The 21,778-nt window shown below is 42.7% G+C and overlaps 1 protein-coding gene across 2 annotated transcripts in view; it reads left to right on the top strand.

The window, feature by feature from the left end:
- The window catches only part of DAG1 (dystroglycan 1), a 59,183-nt gene extending 49,832 nt beyond the window's left edge, over positions 1-9,351 (top strand). For both annotated transcript variants that reach the window (XM_083429371.1, XM_083429372.1), the window contains exon 3: positions 4,318-9,351. In XM_083429371.1, coding sequence (XP_083285497.1) covers positions 4,318-6,705 — 2,388 coding nt within the window. In that variant the 3' untranslated portion in view covers positions 6,706-9,351. The remainder of the gene's footprint in view (positions 1-4,317) is intronic.
- The last annotated feature ends 12,427 nt before the right edge of the window (positions 9,352-21,778 follow it).

Here is a 21,778-nt window from a genome sequence, read left to right as displayed (position 1 = left end):
TTCTTTCTTAAAAGTAGCCAGCTGTATAGGAGTCTTGATATGATAATCTGAGAATCATGCAATCTGCCTAGGTTTTAGTGACCTGACTCTCTGCCTTTTAGCTTCTTTTCTCTTTCTGCCTTCTTTCATCTATCCATCTGTAGTCATCTTAGGCTTGAATATCTTTCTATTCTGCTAAGATAGCATGGGGAGGCAATATCACAAACACAGCTATGCACTTTTTAGGAATTAATGTAGCCACTTGTCTGTACACAGCGAAGTGAGGCTTTAACCATGGGATTTCTTCTAGATTCCACTACATATTCTGGCCAATATATGCGGTATGACTAGAAAAGTGTTTCTTGGGTTTATATTTGTATGTGAAATCTTAGTAAAAATAGTGTGGCTGTCAAAGCCATAGTCTGACTGCTTGCAAAGTTTACTATGTGTGAGGATGCAATTACTGTATATGGGATTTGTTTGTTTGTGGAAATCGGCATAAAGAAAATTAGTCCCTTGACACACAGATGCATCTGAAGCACAGAGTGACAAGTAGATGGGCGGCAAATATTACTCATCTTTGTCCCTCAGATTTGAATACTTCTTGAAAATAGTACTAATCAGCTGAAGCAGAAATAGTATGTTGTTGTTTTTGTTGTCATTTATTTATTTATTGGCTTTATTAATCAATTAGAAATTGAAGGTGTGTATCTGTCTTTGATCCAGTTCACATGTAACACTAGATACCTGCAAATCATAGTTCCTTTCTTGTTCTTAACTATTGTATTGGGCTGAGTTAGTACCAAAGTGCTTCCCCCCAAAAAAAAATCATTTGCACCCCTCAAGTGATAATGTTAATACTTGGAAACCATGGGGGATTCATTCTCCTAGTACAGTGGTGCCCCGTAAGACGAAATTAATTCGTTCTGCGAGTCTTTTCGTTCTACGAGTTTTTTCGTCTTGCGAAGCACCAATGTGTATTGACGGTTTCCCATAGGAATGCATTGGCGGTTAAAAAAAAAAAGGCGCAAGACATTTCGTCTTGCGAAGCAAGCCCATAGGGAAATCCGTCTTGTGAAGCAACTCAGAAAACGGAAAACTCTTTCGCCTTGCGGGGCAGCACTGTATTCAGCTTTAGTGCCCACAGGGCACTCTGACAGCTTTCATTGGCTTTCTTGCTTCTGTTTCCCGAAGTCTGTCACAGATAAAAGGCAGAGTAGAGCTCCAGCGGCAATGGAGAGTTTCAGATCTAAGGATGTAAGCTATGCACTGGGAAGACTTTGCCTCAGCAATTCACTAGTTGGCCTCACTCAGATCACTGCTGTTGAATTGGGCACACACTTCGAAATTTCTCCTTACTTAAAAATTCATGTTAATAGTGGTTGTGAGTAATAATAACAATAACAATAATAATTTTAAAGGCATTTCTTAAAATGGATTTTTTTAAAAAAACATGAATCCTCAAAAGGGAGCAGTATATTCAGCACTTAGCAGATACTGTCCCCTGACTGAAGATGTTCTCAGTGGGGCTGCCTTGCTGTGATATCCCAGAATGTTCACAAACACTTTTAACTACTCAAGAGAAAGCTGTTAATATCAAGGACCCAAGACAGAAGGAGCTAGCATAGATAGCATTTTGCTTACTGAGATGTTTGCACCTTCAGGTGGTTGGCAGTATTTGTAGAAAAACAGGGAATGATCTGGCCAGAAGTAAACATTTTTTAACTCATGAATTTTAGCATTTGCTTAATTTTCCCATTGATGTCAGTGGGACAAAAGTGTTACACTCAGGCTGCAACCTGCTTTTATAGAGTAAAATGAAAATGGCTTTCTTCTGGGTAGACACATAAAGGATTGCACTGTAAGTTTTCTGAGAAAACGAACTTTTCCATTCACCTATCTGTGGTATTCATCTTACCAAAAATAAAATCAAAACTGCTGGTCGCAATCAGCTTATCTAAATTAAATCTAAACCATTATCTATTGTAGTGATTCATGTAATTTTTCTCCAAAAAAAGTATTTAATTGTTCCTTTTGTAAAATGTGTTTGTGTGTTGTATAATGTTGTTGATATTGAAATGTAATTGTTTCCTCAACTTTAGCTGTTCTGAGGGCTAAACAATACTTGCAATTTGCCAGAATGAGAGAGTATTTTCATAATTTAGGCTCAGTTTGCATGTATCACATTAGTTAAATGTGAACCATCTTAAGGCAGATACAACTGAGTTACTATTATTTACATTGAATATTTCCCCAGTAAATGACTGCATAGTCTGAAACATGTTGGGATTGGGATATCTATCTGTTATGGGAGTAGTATTATTATTATTTTGTTCACCTATTTTTTCTGTTCACCTATTATGTTTCCCCTTTTGCTTTCTTTTTTTTTTTAAAGAGGAGGGAGGTACAGTACATATGCAATGGATCCATTTTTGCTGTATGGCGGCAAAGTATAAATTTGAGTTTTGGCAAATCATGAAATATATATGAATTCTACAGACCTTTAGAAAAACTCTGAGAGCTTAATCACAGCTGTGCACTAGACTGCAGCAAAGTCATTTGGAACTGTACCTAGAAAGACCCAGATTCTACTCATGGGCTCAGAATACCTTGTAATGCAAAAAACAAAACCCCAATAAAAAAAAAATACATTGGAATGCAAAAAAACCAAACCTCAATAAAATAAGATGACCCTGTTGTTGGATACGGTTTCTAGACACCAAATCAACATTGCTACTTATTTTAAAATATTATTTTAATACTGAAGGTGCACCATACACTGTAAAGATCACAGATAGAGCAGTCATAAAATGTTTTGCTGCCTGAAATGGAACCAAAATGGTGCCTCCTCCTCCTGCTAGGCAGGATGGTTGCTGGGACTCTCTTGGTTTCAAAGCATACAGGAATTCGCACAGAAATAGATTTTATATAGCTTTCCCATCTATTTTGAAGAAGGAAAACTCAGCTTGGCATGCTATCACATAGTTACTCTGATAACAAATGGCTATAGAAAAAGCAAGATCCCAGTAAACATACAGTCTGCTAACTGATATTTTGGGTCCCATGGCTTCCCATGAAACCAACAAAAGTATACAGGTTTCATCCATGCCTCTTTTCCTTCCTTCCTTCCTATCCACAACACCAAGAAATGCAGGATTATAACTGAAAGCTATATAATTGAGGGGAAATGGAAGAAATAAGGAACAGAAATCAAAGAGGAGGAACTAGGTGCAGTGACTTCTAATAAGATCCTTTTTTGACATATGGGAGGGCTTTTTTCTTTTCTTTTTTTCTTACATAAAGTTTCCACTTCCTAAAGTAGGCCAGAGGATTTTGAGCATACATTCATATATGTAATTGGACTCTGAGAACTAGCCACTGCTGCATGTCATGCAACAGAGTTACTTATGAGAAAGTATATAATCAAGTGTTCTGTTCCTGAATACAAATGTCTCAGGAGACCTTAGTACACTTGAATCCTTAACTGGTGTCCTTAAGTTTCTGCAAAAACTTTTTCTAGAGTGTTTCAATTATGTATATTTGAAGCAATAAAGTTGGTCTAACAGAACCACCAGCAGGAAGCTTAAAAGGGGACTCTTGCTTGTTCTTTCTGGCTCCTGGTGGCCCTTTGGCACAGAACGTATCTTTCCACTTTTCTGGTAGAACTTTGTGTTCGCTCATGTTGCCCCAATGAAAATGGCTGGGCATACTGTAAAGAAGCAGTGAAAAATCAGGGTCCTCTGTCTACATTGGAACACACTAGACACACTGAGTGCATGACTTAAGTACCACTTTCAAATTTGATAGTTGAAGAGTTTCAATTATGTGTTTTCTTTTTATTAGGAAAAACCTTTTGGTACCTATTTGACCGTCCCCTTTCAACAAGCCTTTTCAGTTAATTTTTTACCCATCTGCATCTGTCTTGAAATTGTTTTGAAGATGTTTTTATGGTTTTATCACTTGTTTTACCACCCTGGGCTCCTTTGAATATAATCAATCAATCAATAAAATTATTGAGTCAAAAAGCAAAAAGAGCCAGCATTACCTTTAACAAAAGTTTCTCTACCTAGTCACCTGTACGTGACTTGGGCTCAGCCTAGGCCCTAGGCAACCAAGTGAGTGTCCATTTTCAATCCTGTTTTAATTTATTAACTTGGTTGTTTTCTTTCTCTTTGACCTAAGCTGAGCTACTGCTCAAGATTTACATTCCATGTGTACTTGCTGGAGGGGTTCTTAAACGCCTGCTGCACAAACTTTAAAGACCAGAGTTTACTGTTATACTTATTTCTAACGAATGTTGTAACTACCTGTGACTCTTTCTTTCTTTCTCTTTCACAGATTACCGAAGCTGGGAAAGAAACTTTGCCTTCTTGGTTGCATTGGGAACCAGAGAGTAGCACCTTGGAAGGTCTCCCGCTTGATACAGATAAAGGCATTCATTATATCTCAGTGAATTCAATGCATCTGGTATCTAATGGAAGCTATGTGCCCCAAACCACCAATGTCTTTTCCATTGAGGTTCACCCAGAAGATCATAATGAACCTCAGTCGGTACGGGTGGCTTCACAAGATGTGAATGAAGTAGCACCGTTTGTGTGTAGCGCAGAGGAACCAGTCACTATTTTGACTGTGATTTTGGATGCTGACTTAACAAAAATGACACCAAAGCAGAGGATTGAACTTTTAAACCGAATGAAAACCTTCTCAGAAGTGGAACTTTATAACATGAAATTGGTTCCCGTTGTAAATAATAGACTCTTTGACATGTCAGCCTTCATGGCTGGCCCAGGGAACGCAAAGAAAGTGGTGGAAAATGGAGCCTTACTATCTTGGAAACTAGGCTGTTCTTTGAGCCAGAATAGTGTCCCAAACATAAGCAATGTTGAATCTCCAGCTAAGGAAGGTACAATGTCTGCTCATCTTGGCTACCCCGTGGTTGGCTGGCACATTGCGAACAAGAAGCCTAATCTTCCAAAGAGAATAAGGCGGCAGATTAATGCTACACCAACCCCTGTGACTGCTGTTGGACCTCCGACAACAGCCCTCCAAGAACCGCCAATTAGAATTGTTCCTACACCCACCTCCCCAGCCATTGCACCTCCCACTGAAACAACAGCTCCTCCAGTAAGAGAGCCTGTTCCATTGCCTAGGAAACCCACAGCTACAATGAGAACAAGAGGTGCCATTGTTCAGACACCAACCCTTGGACCAATTCAGCCAACCAGAATGATAGAAGCAGTTTCTACTACCCCTGTCCAGATCCGGCCAACAGTGACTGGGCAAGTTGAACCTACTGCAGCAGTTACACCGCCCACAACAAAGAAACCAAAAAGAACCACGCCAAAACCGTCCACACCATCAACCACCGATACGAGCACGACACGAAGAACTCCCAGACCCACCAAAATTCCTCGACCTCCAAAGACTCCCGGGACTACTAAATCGCCTTTCATTCCACCAGAAAGAGTTTCGCCACCAACTCGCATACGCACCACTACAGTTGGAACTCCCCGTGTGCCCAATGATCCGCCAGAACTGAAAAACCACATTGACAGGGTGGATGCGTGGGTGGGCACTTACTTTGAACTCAAGATACCTTCAGACACTTTCTATGACAAGGAAGATACCACCACTGATAAACTGCAGTTGACCATGAAACTAGAAGATGAGAAGCCGTTGGAAGAAAACTCGTGGGTGCAGTTCAATAGCACTAGTCAGCTAATGTATGGACTACCCAATCGCACACACTCAGGCAGGCATGAATTTTTCATGCATGCCACAGACAAAGGGGGCCTTTCAACAGTGGATGCATTTGAAATATTTGTCCATGGTCTTGGAGCCGACGAGGTGCCTCCCGTTAAATTTAAAGCCGCATTAGAGGGAGACTATACTACAGTTGTCAATGACATTCATAAGAAAATTTTGTTGGTGAAGAAGTTGGCTTTTGCCCTCGGAGACAGAAACAGTAGCACTATTACCATAGAAAACATTGTCAACGGCTCCATTGTGGTTGAATGGACAAACAATACTCTGCCTTTGGATCCATGCCCCAAAGAGATGATTCGCACCATGAGCAGAAAAATTGCTGATAATTCTGGGAAGCCAAGCCACGCTTTCAAGAATGCCTTAGCGCCAGAGTTCCCGGCTAAGAATATTTCCGTTATTGGTGCTGGTAGCTGCGGACGCATTCAGTTTATTCCTTTCTATAGAGAAGGACTTCCTACACCGGCACCGCCTACAGTTGTGCTTCCGCGGGATCCAGAAAAGACGAGCGAAGACGATGTGTACCTCCACACGGTCATCCCCGCTGTGGTGGTGGCAGCAATCCTGCTGATTGCTGGGATCATTGCTATGATTTGCTATCGCAAGAAGAGAAAAGGCAAGCTCACCATAGAAGACCAAGCCACCTTTATCAAGAAGGGAGTGCCCATCATCTTTGCCGATGAGCTGGATGACTCCAAGCCTCCCCCTTCCTCCAGCATGCCGCTGATTCTACAGGAGGAGAAAGCCCCTCTCCCGCCCCCAGAGTACCCAAATCAGAATATGCCAGAAACCACCCCGCTCAACCAAGACACCATAGGAGAGTACACGCCACTGCGAGACGAAGACCCCAACGCACCGCCCTACCAGCCACCCCCTCCCTTTACAGCACCCATGGAGGGCAAAGGCTCCCGTCCGAAGAACATGACCCCATACAGGTCTCCACCTCCCTACGTCCCCCCTTAATGAACAAGAGGCGCTTGCGGAGATGGGGCCTATAGTTCCACACCAGTGTTGTCTGTAGGGGTCGGTGGCCTGCGAATCCGTTACCAATTAGGAAACCAACATACATAAGCTCAAACGTAGCCCGGTCCCGGCAGGCCCTCTCTCCGAATGCGTTTGCTACACCACAGTGCTTGTGGAATTTTCGGGACACTGATTTTATTTTTGCCTAACAGCTTTTGTTTTGTTTATTCATAGAGGGGGGGGGGATCTACTTGGCTCAAAAAGTATTTCTGACAGCAGGCGTCTCGAAGCATCTTGTGCAAAGGGAGAATGGCTGGACATGCAGGCAGCGCTAGGGGTGGCACGCTGGGTCTCTGCTGTTTGCCTTTAAAACTAACTGTACTGTTTTTTCTATTTCACGTGTGTCTAGCTACAGGGCATAACATGAAATGTAGCCTAAAAAATTAAAACCGGAGGACTTTCTGAGGTCAATGTTAAGTTTTTACATTTAATTGCTGTTACCTAAACTTGTATGTATAGAATGGGGAGGGGGAGGGGAAATGCTTTACTACAAATAAGCTCCAGGGGTGTTTCCAATGCCAGTCAGGCTGAGGGACCGTCTTTTTTAATCAAAGGAATCCTATTTTTTCACACATTATACAGTTCAGTCATCAGCTGGGGTCCTTTTTGCAAACTGTAGAGCGAGCTCTTGTTGCTCCAGCCTGCCGTTGCTGGACCGATTTCAGGCCGATAGCCGTAGGTTTCTGAAAAAGGGATGGAGTTTGGAGAGCTCTTTGCAATTACCAAAAAGAAAAAAGAAGCGAGAGAGAGGGTTGAATCTAGCTATGTAGCAGCATTTGCTGCCTTTCGGAAACTGGGGCCCCAACAGTGGTAGCTGCAGGCTGCAAGGGTCATGGTGCTGTGCTGAGATTTTTCATCTGGAAGGCATCCTTTGGCTTTCGAAACACTCTTGAGATATTTTGGTGAAGATGCAATATTTTTATGTAGTGTAATGCAGTTTCCTCACATCAAGACTCCTCCTGGACCACAGTATTGGAACAGTCCCTCTTCCCCCCCAATCACTCACTGCTGTCCTCTGCACACACACACAGACGCAATAGTAGCTGTCTGGCGGTTGGCAAAATAAAATAAAAAACACGTGCGCGCCAGAAATAGTTCATAGCGAAAATCAGTGAACTCTCAGCTCTAATTTTTTACTAAATTTTTGATACAGCCTCAAATTGTTTTATTAAAAAAAAGTGATTAAAAATGGTAATGCTGCCAGCAGTTTGTATGAGCTTAGCTTCTTAGTATCAATTCAACGGGACTGACTGCTTTGCTCATTTTGGGTTTTTTCCCCTTTCTTTTTGGTCTCTCATAGTCATTGTTTTTAAATAGTAGAGCCATGTCTAGGTTTCTTGCCTTTTTAAAAAAATGAACTTCCACATGTCTCTCCTGGGAAGTTGGAGTGACTGTCAAGGTCACCCCCATGCCTTTCTCCCCCCCTTTCAACAAAATGATTTTAAGCATGAGTTATTAATTTTTCTTGTCCATTTGAGACTATTTTTGGTACATTAGAGGGAGGAAAAGCCCTTTGCAATAATTAGTCCATCCCCTGGCTGGGGGCTGGGCAGCCTCTGGCTGACTTTGCACACAAAGCAGACACTTTTAAGCCATATTGACTGTTTTGCAAAGTATGATGGTGTGCTGACATGGCCAGTTAACACACGAGTGGATGAATGGCTAAAATGGCCTTCACCTCTGAACTTGCTAGGGTGGCATTTCCCATCAAGCCTTTTTTTGACTACTTGAATAGGATTTTGTCTATTAAAACAATTGTTAATTTGACTATGGCCCCATATAGTTCTGCACTCTGCTTCTGCCCCCTGAGGTGGGCTGGAGGGGTTTGTGTTGAAGTGAGGGTGACTGTAAAGAATGCTTCAGGTTTAGCCTTTGTCTAGTTTGACAGGTATAGATTTGCCCTACAAAGTTTTTTTTCCCTTAAAAAAACAACAACACACCTCTCCTCTATCCCTTCAGTGCTTGAAAGTTGGTGTGTGTCTCAGATGAGGAGAAGCGATGGATTCCGCTCCAGACACAGGAGAGCTGGTTGAAGGGAAAGGGATTAAGTGGCACCACTTAGGGCAGACTGCTTTTGAACAGACACTAGAAATACGTTTGTAAGAATGCCTCCCCCCACAAGCTAGCGACCATGGCAGCACAGTGCCAAAATCTATACTGGCAGGCCTGCATTTCAGATGTCTCCAAGTTATCAACACACACAGCCTCCTAAGCCCAAATGCTGCAAGTTAGAAGGGCCTTCCAAACAGTGCCGTTGTCCCTAGCAACTGATGCCACTTTATAATGGTCATGCGCAAGCGCAAACGGTTTCAGGCCTGGGCCTACCTGTCACCATAGAAACTGGAGGCGAAGGGGCAGTGAACAGAATAATAACAATGGCATTCTCATCAGCCGCCTTCCCCCTAAGCACCAGTGCTGTTTATTTATGCCACTAGACACTGTAATGGTGGGAGAAAATCTTGTATTAAAAGTGTTCACCAACCACTGATGTGTTTTTATGTCCTTATATAATTATTTTAAAAATGTGTTTTCTGCATTCTGTAAAGAAACATATCAACTAAATAAACCAGTGTACTTTACTACAAACGCAGAGGCTAGTGAGCTCTTCCGTTAGACCCCTCTGGGTTCCCAGCACACAATATTCCCATAACATAGAAAGCTCAGACTGGAAAAGAAGCTGTAGAAAGTGCAGGAGCAGAATCCCATTGATCTGGAGGGTGCTCTGTTGAGTGCGGTAAGTGAGCTCCATTCTGCTTTGCATAATTCAAGACTGTATACTCATTCCTGGCTTAAAGATTTTACAGTTTAGGAGATGTGAGAAACAAAGCACAATGATATCTGCTTAAATCCTCCCCGGTGATGAAAGAAAGATTTATTTCTCCATTTTTTTTTTTAAAAGAAAAAGGTCAGAGTGAAGTTGACAAGTAGTACAAAGGTTGCGTTACTGGAAGGAATTATTTTGAGTGTCAAACCAATAAAAGATTCCTGGAGTCGCAGCCTTCAAATATCAAGGCACCATTCTCCATATACGTTACAAATATATGTTATGTTGTTTTGTCAAGTGCGTCTCAATTCTTATGCATCCTCATAACAACCCTATTTTGTAGCTCACTAGGTTCCATTTTACAGATGAGAAATAGAGGTATGGTGATGTACATGATAAGTACAATGGGGCTTACTCCTAGTTAGGTGGGTATAAGATTGCAGCCCTTAATCAAGACAACCCAGTGTGTTCTTGGCTGAACATGAATTTAAATCTCTTAGTCCAGTAAGAGTCCCAAGTCATCAAAGGACAACTGTACTGTGTAAAAGCAATACTGGATGGTGTTTTTGTTTATGGCCTCATACCTTTGCTTGCTTTCTGCCCTCTTAGCAGTGGAAGAATGGGCTTCTCCCTGCCGATGACTAGAGCAACAACCTTAGTAGAGATCTGCAAGATGCTGGCTTAGGAGAAGGTATAGGGTAGGAGAGAATTGGACTTCATAGCCACCTTTTTAATTTATATTGCTTCATAGTGAACATTTAAACTGTCACTCCTTTGATTCAAGGTTTACAGTTTTCCTGTTCCCTTTCTATAATTCAGACTGGGAACACGTCTGAAACATCTATCCATTTCTTTAACATCTCAATTGCTGTTTTATACCCTAAAATTACTGAGCTAGAGTAATAAATATCAATAAAATGAGATGTACTAGAGTATTAACATACCACAGTTTCAATTCTATAGGAAAGTGGTCTCCCTGCACATAAAAGTCACCAACACTTAGCTGTTTGTATTTGGTTTTAGTGGGTTTTTACCTGCACTAGCTAATATTTTTCTACATTGTTAAGGCTTCATGCCTTATTGCGGAGTAAGTTTCATTGAACAAAGTGAAACTGAGTACACAGGAACACACTATGGCTGCAGACCAGATTTCACTTATTAAAGAGTAAGTCCCTTAGAAGATTAAAAAAACAAAGCAGTGATAGCCACCAACTTGGATGACTTTAAAAAACAATTAGCTTAATCATGCATGAATCTGCCTTATCAGTGACTGCTAGCCATGGTGGCTATGCTTTGCCTCTATGGGTGGCAGCAGTTTGCTTCTGAATACCTGTTGCTGCAGAGTCTAGTTGGCCATGGTGAGAACAGGTGGACGGACATTGAGCAGCTTCTTATGTTCTTAAATATGTATATGCTGCTTGGTTAAAATTACCGTATATACTCGCTCACTTGGAAGCAAATCTAATTAAACCCTTTGTGGGATTTACTTATGAGTAAATGCATAGGATCAGGGTGTGCAAGGTTATAATGCACAATCCATTTATGTTCTGGAGCTAGTGGCGTTGTTGGTTACATCCAAAACAATTTCACTGATCTCAGCTTCCGTGCTTTTCATTCTCCTTTAGCTTCCAAGCTGTAACTAACATTAGCCACACTCCAAGGAAACCCATTGAAATCAATGGACATGGCTAACTTGGGACCATTAATTTCAATTCTCTGAGTTAGATACAACCCATAGAACAGTATCCAGTGCACTTGTTCCGTCAGTACAAGGATTTCTGCTTGCATGGTGGAACTCCTTCACTTCTTCCCCATGTGTGCCCTCTCCACATCTGTTCTGGAGGGTTGGGAGAACCCTTAGAACAGATTTAGCAGAGGCATGGTGGGCAAAAGAGAGGGGAAAGTTTAATTGTGCAAGCAGAAATCCTTGCACTGACAAAACAAGTCCCATAGCTCTACTTTGGATACAACCCATTGCTTGGTTTTGCATGCTTGTCCTACAGACACACACACTTTAAAGGGCAGGTGTGGAGGTGATCATGCCTAGGGGGATGCCAAGCACTATATTTGGAGGAAAGGGGAGGGCAGCATGGTGTGGCAGGCAAGGGTTAACCCTCTCCCTCCTGTGCTTCCAGTTTTGATCCACACAACACCAACCTACTTCTTTGACCCTGAATGAGATTTAAACATGCTCATAATTTTAAAATGAACAACACCAACAGGACAAGTGATGAAGAAATTAGCTTGTACTCAGATGGTTTTTCAGATATGTTTATCCTTGAGGACCAACAACACATAGAACAGGTAGGACTCTGAAATGATTTAATGGCCATAGTAAAGCAGTCACAGAAATGAGCCAAAGGTCAGTTATGGAGGTGTTCCTGTGTGACAGCAGTTGCACACTAGCCATTCAACTTAACCACCTCTAAAAAGACTGCAGCATGAAATGATTCATGGCAGCACTAGCTCTTACTATTTATCCACAAAACTTAATGCACAGTTGTTGTTAAAAGTCACCAACCTCGTCTCAAGGCATTTTTTATTTCATCTTTTTTGAACCAAGAACCTGCCTTATTTGTACTAGTTTTTAAACCAGTGGTGAAAGCTGGCATGGTTAGCCAGGTGCAGAGTACTCCCAAAACATTTTAACCACATCAATCAATGAGTTTAAGCATACCAGCAAAAGATGAGGGAATTCTGGCAAGATGTGCAATCCATTTCCATCGCTGGTTTGCACACCGTGCAAGTTAAATCAGTTTCTGCAAATCTCTCTGTGACATTTAACCTAATTGGTAGGCATTGCCGTTCCTTTGCTCACAAATGCAAAATTCATATTGGTTCAAACATTGCTCATCCTCAGAGGAACCTGAAACAATACCATGTGACCAGAACTCAGCTTGCAGCTTAAATTTCAAATGCTCAGCTGGTGATAGAGCAAAAAGCTGTGATGATTTATACATTTTATGTGTAGTAGGTATGGACTTGCAAGTCAGCAAGATTGACATTTTATTGATTCTGTGTGCATCTTGCTTTCAAGCACTGTTCTGGAAACTGGTAAACTTTATTGGCTTGCTGGATTGAAGTGAATCTAGTGCTACAGTCTACTGTGTTACGTGTCCTTGCAAGGCCCTGGATATGCCAGACTGGACTGCAACATACAAGGAATGATTCAGAAGTTCCTTCTAAGTTACTATTGGAGGTTTGCTTATGTATTGTTAGCTACTCTGCTTACTGTGTTGCTATCTTCCTAAAATGTATCTGGTTTTTGGTGTATGTTTTTTTAAAGTTAGCCATGATTTATTAACTAGTAAAATGCCTGTCACAATAATGGGTATAGGCAGGGAGGGTGGGTGCTTGCATATTATAAAGATCCTCCCTGGATAGAGCACATCTCTGCAGTCTGCTCTGCTCACAGAGACGCAAGGGATGAGTGGAGACACCTCAGGCCTGGAGGCCAAATGAGGCATCTCTGTCTGGTCTTTGGGCTCTTCCTTGGACACACTTGTCCTCAGGCCATACTTGTCTCCAATCCTGCTCCTCCATACCCTCCCCTGATCGCCTTTGCCTGACTGGAATGTGCCTTGAACTGTGACTGTGCCTCTTTGTTCCCTGACTGGAAATCTCGGTACATGCAAACCTCTGATTCATCCTGACCTCAAGTGTCCAGTGCACTAACTGCTTTTTTGCCTTTGTTCCCACCCACCACTGGCATGAAGCCCCACAAGGGAATGCAACCCTTGGGCTGAAAAATTCTTCACCCACACACCAGGAATGTTTTATCATTATGATTTTTATTTCTATATTCCACCTTTCCTCCAAGGCGCTCCAGGTGGGGTACACACTTCTCCCCATCTCCATTCTGTCCTCACAACAACCCTGAGTAGGGATTTGAATCTTGATCTCCCAGATCCTAGTCCAGCACTTCCCACTCCTCCTCACTGGCTCTCCACACAAGGATCCCTCTTACTGCGAGAATGGATCTGAAGGCATTTCTTTATCACGTTAAGTGTCTGGAAGAATGTTCAGAATTGATTCTACAATTATGTTGTAGATTGGCCTTTGTCAGCCTAGTGCCCTCCAGGCATATTTGGACTTCAACTCCCATCAGCCACAGCTAGCTTGTGCTGACGGGGGGTTATGGGAATTGTAGTCCAAACCTACCTGGAGGGCACCAGGTTGGTGAAGGCTGCTATATAGAACACACAGGATTCCATCTTCCCTCCTGGGGAGCCCAGGCCAGTGAGTCTGTGGGGTTTTCATCTTCATGACCGTTGGGTGTGATATTTTCTTTTCTTACTGCTATTCTGACCAGCCATGTAATGTCACATTTTTCCAATTTTCTACATCCTTTTTCCATTTTCATCATAAGTAGGACAAAATTAAGTTTTTAATATTTACATTTTTAAGGCTATGTTTACTATCTTCACAAATTGAAGATTGGACTACACAATCTTTGTGATTTATCACTGTTAGTAATGGAATGACTATTGCACTTCTTTGCGTTGCATTTCCTCTGACCTCATCATTTACCATCATCACTACCCCAAAAAGAATGTATGTTATCCTCCCTTCACCACAAAGTCCCAGGGCAGGTTACAGCAAGAGAAAAATACAAGCTTGAAATCAGTTAAAACATGTGCCTATACCAGCCACTCAGGAAAATCTTCATGCATTCAATGAAGTGGATGGACTCTAGTCCACAAAAGCATCTGCCACATTGCATTTGACATTACGTATTTAAGGTGCCACAAGACTCTTTGTTGTGCATTAGGCTCTTGCAGAGAAAAAAACGCACACCTGGAAACAACAGATTGATTCACCTTGAACTTGCCACAAGCCTTGTTTTAACTCCAGCAGTGCAGACTCACAGGTCCTACCTTAGGGCATGTTGCAAGCCCAGGATGGTTTGCATGCATCTTTTGGGCAACTGATTGACATGAAGTATAGAATGGAGCCTGTGGTTTGTCTTCTCTTTCTGGAAGGCAAATCGGCCTCTGTCAAGGTGGGTAATTGGCAGCCCAGTGCAGCTGCTGCCTTCTTGCATTCAGCAATTGCAAGTTTGAAACTTTCCTGCTGCTATTTTTGGTGTGTGGCTCCTGCTGCACCCTAAGGCTATGAATTGGATTGTTCAGCCGTGTGTTAATCAGGCCGCATTCAGAAGGAGAATGTGGAGAGAATGAGAAAATGGATGCTTAAAAGCTTTCTAGCATCTCCTCTGAAGAGGCTGAGTGGCAGGCCTCCATGTGTTCCACCGCCAGCCGTACCCACTACTGTCAGAGCAGCTTCTCCCCCCCCCCTTCTTTCTTTGGGAGTCTGTGCCGTTTGCTAGTCTTGTGTATGTGCGTGCCTGCAGAAAGAGAAAGGGGAGCACATGGCGCCTCTGATAAGATTCCCAGCCCAGCCTTGTTAGCTTTCCTGCTGCAGAAGGCCAGGAAAGCACGGCTAGGCTGTGTGCTCCCTCCCTCCCTCCCAGTCCCTGTTGCTGCTCCAAAGCTTTTTTGCTCCAGGCCTCGCTTTGGCAAGCTTACAAGCAGTCATTAAGCCCATCCCATCTATTTTAAACTCTGCCAGGATGGGAGAAGGGAAGGTTCTGTAAAAGGCCTTCCCTATTTATGGCTCTCTGAACAGCAGAAGTTTACCCACATCACATGGCTCCCTCCCTTATCCAGACTAGCTACATTTAAAGGGAAACTTGCTCAGGAGCTCCTCACCTCACCCCAGGCCACTCATTATTTCTTCTTTTTAAAAATAATAATAATACATATTTCATTTGAGAGGCCCAGCATCAAGCCTGCCCCAAACTCGCTGGGGACAAACAAGCAATTTTTAGCCTTCGTGGGTGGAGCAAATTTTATATTTTGTAACTTGACTCCAGCAGCATTTGCTGTAATTCGAGGGCGAGGCACAGAAGGCTTCAGTGCTGGGTTTTGCTTCGCTGCCTCCGCCATCACACTGAGCTCTGCCTTCCTTGGGGGAGCATTGCTTCCCAGGAAGTTCAAGCGTGGCCTTGGGGAGTTTTTCTGGAGCGCTTTTGCCCTGAGCTGCTGTTGGCTGACGATCCCTCTCCTGTGGTCTGATAAGGCAGTGTTGACCTCCCGTGTGCTGCGGACGCCTGTTCGCTTCCCTGCCGCATCTGCCGCTCTGTACATGTCATCCCAAATTGTGTCTCTGCAGCCAGTGACAGCTTCCACTAACCTACTTCCTTGATGTGATTATGAATACTGGGAGAACAGTCAGCTTGTGCTCTACCTGTCTCTCATGATCAGGCAAAGGGGGTGCAGGGAAATTACCAACTCCCTCGGGAGCTTTCTGCAAGATTATGGGATGGCAGCTCAACAGCTCTGTATGCCCATCACGGTCACTGTTAGGCCTTCCCTATTTTTGGTTCCATCCGAGCCTCTCTCCAAAGTTCAGTGGCAGACCTTTTAAAAACTCTGCCTCCTGCCGTGACTGCAAGGGCACAGAGGAGCAGCCTGAGCTGCTTTGTTGTGAAAGGCCTGGGTATTCCCCCCCCCCCCCGCCTTGTCGGCATTCTTCAAGAGCAGAAGAGGCTTCCCTTGCCCAGCAGAAATATTTGCCTTTGAACCACACAACTGAAGCAGAGCCAAGTTCCTGTCTTTTCCCTCTCTGCCCCCGCCCCCACTCTCCCCATCTTGGCTTCCCCACTCCTTAGAGTGTAGCTATAAAAGAGGCACAAGCCAGACAGCAAATTGCCAAGCAGAGCCTGGATAAAGGGCAGGTGCAAGAGGAGTCGGGCAGGGAGTGGCCCATGATGCCAACAGTTAAACTAGGAGTTTAGGAAGAATTAGGAGCACAGAATTGCTGGCTGCATAGGAAGGAGCTGAGTCAATAGATTAAACTTCTGCTACTTACTCAAGAACAGTAAAACTGAGTGACTTTTTAAAAAGTATTTGGCAAATTCATAGTGGGTAGATCTGTCCCACAATGGATGTCCCCATATTCCACATCCAAAGGCAGCATATCTTTTGGCTACCAACTGCTGGGGCCATATGAGAAGGGGCAGGTGATCTCCATCATGGCCTGCTTTGTCAGGAGCACTGGACTAAACGCAGCCTTGCTGAGGAAACCATTTTTACAGTCATTACCTTGAAGTGAAGGTTTGTACATGGCTAGTCTTTAAGACTGTAGTTGATCAACTGTTCTGCATGCAGCCCAGTATTATGCACATTTACTTGGCAGTAAACCCCACTGAGAAAAATGGCCTACTCTCAAGTAAGTATCAGAAATCTTATGATCAACAAGCCTGACTGTGTAATCCTGTGAATGTCTACTCTGAACTAATTCCCAATGCATTTGATGAGACTCCCAGGTAAGTGTGTGTAGGAATGTGGGCTTAATGCACAGTAAAAGGCAGAAACGTTTCACTCACTGTGTATTTCTAAGTGTCAAGTTGAACTATGTGTCATCAAGTTAGGATCATAATAGAGATTCCTATAGTGTGTCTCAGTTCTACACCTTAGAATTAAACACTGTTAGCCTATTTAATATGAGTCCAATAGGTAGAAATCTCATTCTTAAAGGAAGTACAGTATGTTTCTTTCTGTTCAGCTATAGTATCTCTCCCTTGGATCCATTTCCTTTTTTCACCAAGCTGACTAGCAATCTGCTTTCAGGGTTAAGTAATCTGCTAGTCATACATCCTCACAATATTCTTTTGAATAAGCCAAGACTGGTTTTGTTTTTAACTTTTAAAAAAGATTTCCCAGACACAATTTCTATTTATGTTAAATGATGAGTCTAGTATTTTTCAGGAAACTACACTGCTGAAAACCAATGAGGAGCAGCCACAGCAGCCATCACATCATTACACATATTTTCATATGAATGGACATCATGCATGTTCCATACTTAGCCTCCGTTTTCTTTGGTTATCAAGCCCAGGATATCCTTCCATGGTAGTCTGTGCACCATAAAGCAACACCATACTTCACAGAAGTCATCTCACACATTATTCAAATACAGTGGTACCTTGGGTTACAGGCGCTTCAGGTTACAGACAACTTCAGGTTACAGACTCCACTAACCCATAAATAGTACCTCAGGTTAAGAACTTTGCTTCAGGATGAGAACAGAAATTGCTTGGTGGCGGTATGGCAGCAGCGGGAGGCCCCATTAGCTAAAGTGGTGTCTCAGGTTAAAAACAGTTTCAGGTTAAGAATGGACCTCCATTCTTAACCCAAGGTACCACTTATGTCTATGTGAATGTCATTCAGGCCAGTTTTCTCCATACAGCTGCAGTACACAATGCTTAACATTGCTATGGATGACATGAGCTTTATGGTAGAAGTATGATAGGCTATAGGCTACCTTAATTCTGCTCCATAAATGCCAACAACAAAAAGGTATCATTGATTAACAGTTGATGGGTTACAACTCCCAACAGCCCCAGCCAGCTTAGCCAAAGTGGGGACCCGAGACCAGCAACACCTGGGGCAACAGGTCCTTCCCCCGTTGATCAGGGCCTCAATGGAGGAGTGATAGGATGGTGTGTGGGAATGACGGGTGTTCAGCCTTTCAATTTGGTGTAACAGTCCAGTAGAGAGGCTATCTTTGATGAGCTGGATCTGGCAAGTGGCAATTTAGAAAAGACATGGGTGTGTCAGGAGAGGCCATATTGTATGGGAAGTTCGGCAGGGTGATGAGCGGGAATGGAAAGATAGCATTGCAGTCAAGGCTCCTGGCCAGGTTTTCTGGGGTGGGTCTCCTCCTGGGTTTACCCGTTTGGCCTGCTGTCTGCTACCCACACTGAGAAGATTGTTCTACGGGCAGCTGTTCTCCAGCTGATCCCTGACAACAGAGCTGTGTCTGAGATCCATCTCTGGGAAGCTCTGAGCTTGGTGGGAAAGGATTACCCTCTGGCATTGGGAACCCAACATTTGTTGCAAACACTGCTCCAATGAATGGGCTTGGAAAGACAAGCAAGGGGTTCCTAACAAGTATGTCTTTCCCCTAAGCTCTTTCTGCAAATCAGGCCAGAATCCTACACAGCAGCTGTTGCAATCCAGTGCCAATTCCCAACAGCTCTGCCAAGCCCCCAGTCTACTCTTTGTATGCATCTTACCCCTGCACTAACAAGGGGCATGAACCAAACAAAGTTAAGCAAATTTAGGCCCTGTCGAATTATATGAAAGAGATGTTTAGCTCCACGTTGAACCTAATGGACATACATGCTCCAATCCAACCATTTATTTATTTATTTAGAAAAGTAAGAGATGAAGATTTGTACAGTAGAAAAACAAGAGGGTCTGGCCTTGGTCTAACACAGCCTGTACACAGTAGCAGGCTGCACAGTGGCTATTGAGTGTAAAAAATTATGCCAAACTCATGGCCCCTATATGAGCTTAGACCAGCCTTCTGCAACCTGGTACCCTCCAAAGGTTTTGAACTACAACTCCCATCATCCCTGCCCATTGGCTGTGCTGGCTGGGCGTTGTAACCCAAAACCTATAGAAGGCTGGGTTCAAAATTGTTTACCTACTAAGGCAGAAACACAGCACCTGAGCTCATTCAAGTGATGATAGGTGGTATGACAGCTGATGTCACAGACTATATGTCTGGCAGTATGTCTAAGGTCCAGATTGATAAATGGGCAATTCTGGGTGCTGGATGTGCACCCTCTTGTAACCTTCTTTGCTCATCTGGCCTGATCCAGAATCTTCATTTGGTGCAGCAATAAACTTGCTAGCACATTTGCAAAGCTAAGCAGGGCCTGGTATGGTGTCAAATTGGATGGGAGGACCGTGTGTTGAGATTCCTACATTGCAAGGGGTTACACTAGATTACCCCCAGGATCCCTTCTAACTCTACAGTTCTATGATTCTATGAATTGCCATCGCTGAACTATTTTATAACATCTCAGCTGTCAATAATTCCAACAGAGTTTGCAACTAGATGATCAGCACACTTCTATGTCTACTCAGAAATTTATCCCATTAAATTAAATGGGGTTTACTCCCAGATGAATGTATAAGATTACAGCCTAAAGTTGAAATCCTATATTTATTTACCTGGGAATAAGCCCTATTGAAAACAACAGGTCTTTTCTGGGTAGACCTGTATAGGTGCTGCAAATCTTGAAAGAGCACAAGTTATAAGAATGGATTGGTTTCCTCCAAATAATTTAAATCAACAGGACTAATGATAAAAATTAGAGACCAGGAGAAGAACATTTCTAGTCAGATCTCTTAACATGTACAAACCAGAGATGGCAGATGAATACCCCAAAGTGACAAGGAGAGGCTTACTCTTCAAGAGGCATAGTAACAAATCAGATATTACACTTACATGCAATAGAAGCGAGCCATAATTTATCTAGAATTGTTGTTAAGTTTAGAGTTGTTCTAAATATAGGACAGTTTGAAGGATTAATATGGAGCAATGGCAGAATGAATACTGTATAATGCTTTGCACTACCACATATTCTTCTGCACTTAAGCTCCTTCCATTTTCAGACAAGGAAGCTGTTTCATTGCATTCTTAATAAAACTACTGTTTGGTTACCTTTTAGATCTCTGGACCGCTGTAGTGTGTAAGATATATTTTCCAGGTCTGAAAAGCCTAGTCCTCTCTCATTTAATTTAATTTTCTGGTTGACTATAGGGATGTTTCAATTAGGCAGTGAAAGACAGATGCACTTTTACAAAGAACTCTGTAATCAATATAAACATACAAAGTTGGCTTCTAATGAAATGGTTCATTGGGCCATCTAGAAGCATTCTCTTTACTCTGACTCGGAACATCTTGGGCAGAGGTCTTTCTCAGTCGTGATATTGGAGATCTTTCCCAATGAAAATCAATGACTAAAGCTTTGCTGAAGATGCCAGAGGACTTTTACCACTTGATTCTGGACGGTTACATTTCCCGCAGATCCACTCCAATAATAAGTGAGGAGGCATAGCTCAGCAGGAGAGCAAATGCTTTTCATGCAGAACATCCCAGGAACAATGCCCACCATATCCAGTTAAAGTATCTCTCCTAGCAGGAATCAGAGGGGAGGGAAGAATGCTGCATGGGATGTGGAGAGCCGCTGCTAAGCAAAGTAAACAGTGCTAAGTAGACCAATGGCCTGACAGAATAGGGCAGCTTCATATGGGGAGAATGTGGTTAATGGGCCTACAAGACTAGGCTTAAACCAAATGCACTGCCTAGGATGCTTTTTAAAAAATTAAATACAACACATAAAAATTGTTTTTAAGAAAAGTGAAGAAAAAAAAATACTTTAATGTGCATTAACATATGGGTGGCTGTTTTGAGAGAAGCTAAATAACAGCATGTCTGTTTCTGCACACATGACACCATGAAATATGATAACAGATCTATAAATCCACTCTGTTGGTTTGCATGGCATTTCTTTAATCTGCACAAAGAGGAATCCTGTACTATTTTCTATGCACTGAATGTGGATTTGCTCTTTTTTTGTACAGTGGTACCTCGGGATACATACGCTTCAGGTTACATACACTTCAGGTTACAGACTCCGCTAACCCAGAAATAGTGCTTCAGGTTAAGAACTTTGCTTCAGGATGAGAACAGAAATCGTGCTCCAGCGGCGCGGCGGCGGCAGGAGGCCCCATTAGCTAAAGTGGTGCTTCAGGTTAAGAACAGTTTCAGGTTAAGTACAGACCTCCGGAACGAATTAAGTACTTAACCCGAGGTACCACTGTATGTATGTATGTATGTATGTATGTATGTATATATGTATGTATGTATGTATGTATGTATGTATGTATCAGGATCCTTTAAGTGAGGAATGGGAAAACTGTAGTACTATATTGTTGACCTCCAACTCCCAGCAGCTCCAGGAGCATGGCCCAATGGTCAGGGGTGATGGGAGTTGCAGTCCAACAACATCTGGAGCACAATGGCTCTCATAATGTTGTTGGACTACAACTCCCATCATCCTTGACCATTCCTGCTGGCTGTGGCTTATGGGTGTAAATTCAACCACAGATTCCCCACTCGTGCCCTACCACAAGAAGAGGAGGATAGCTGAATCAGGATGATAAGTGTTCTAAAGTGGATACGACCAAATTAACAAAAGCTAAATATTAAGCTTAAAATGTACTTCACACATGAATCTTCTTTGCTCAACAACAGCTTCAGACTATTTGGCATGTATGCATGAGTCATTATAGATCAATCGCCACAGACAGGACTTTCATACCACTTTACATTTCTTCAAACACACTGCTTTTCAGTAGAGTCAGTTGATATATTAAACTGTGATTG

Source organism: Podarcis tiliguerta, assembly GCF_965153285.1.
Source record: "Podarcis tiliguerta genome assembly, chromosome: 2".
Lineage (NCBI taxonomy): Eukaryota > Metazoa > Chordata > Lepidosauria > Squamata > Lacertidae > Podarcis > Podarcis tiliguerta.
This window is presented reverse-complemented; position numbering and strand designations above follow the sequence as displayed.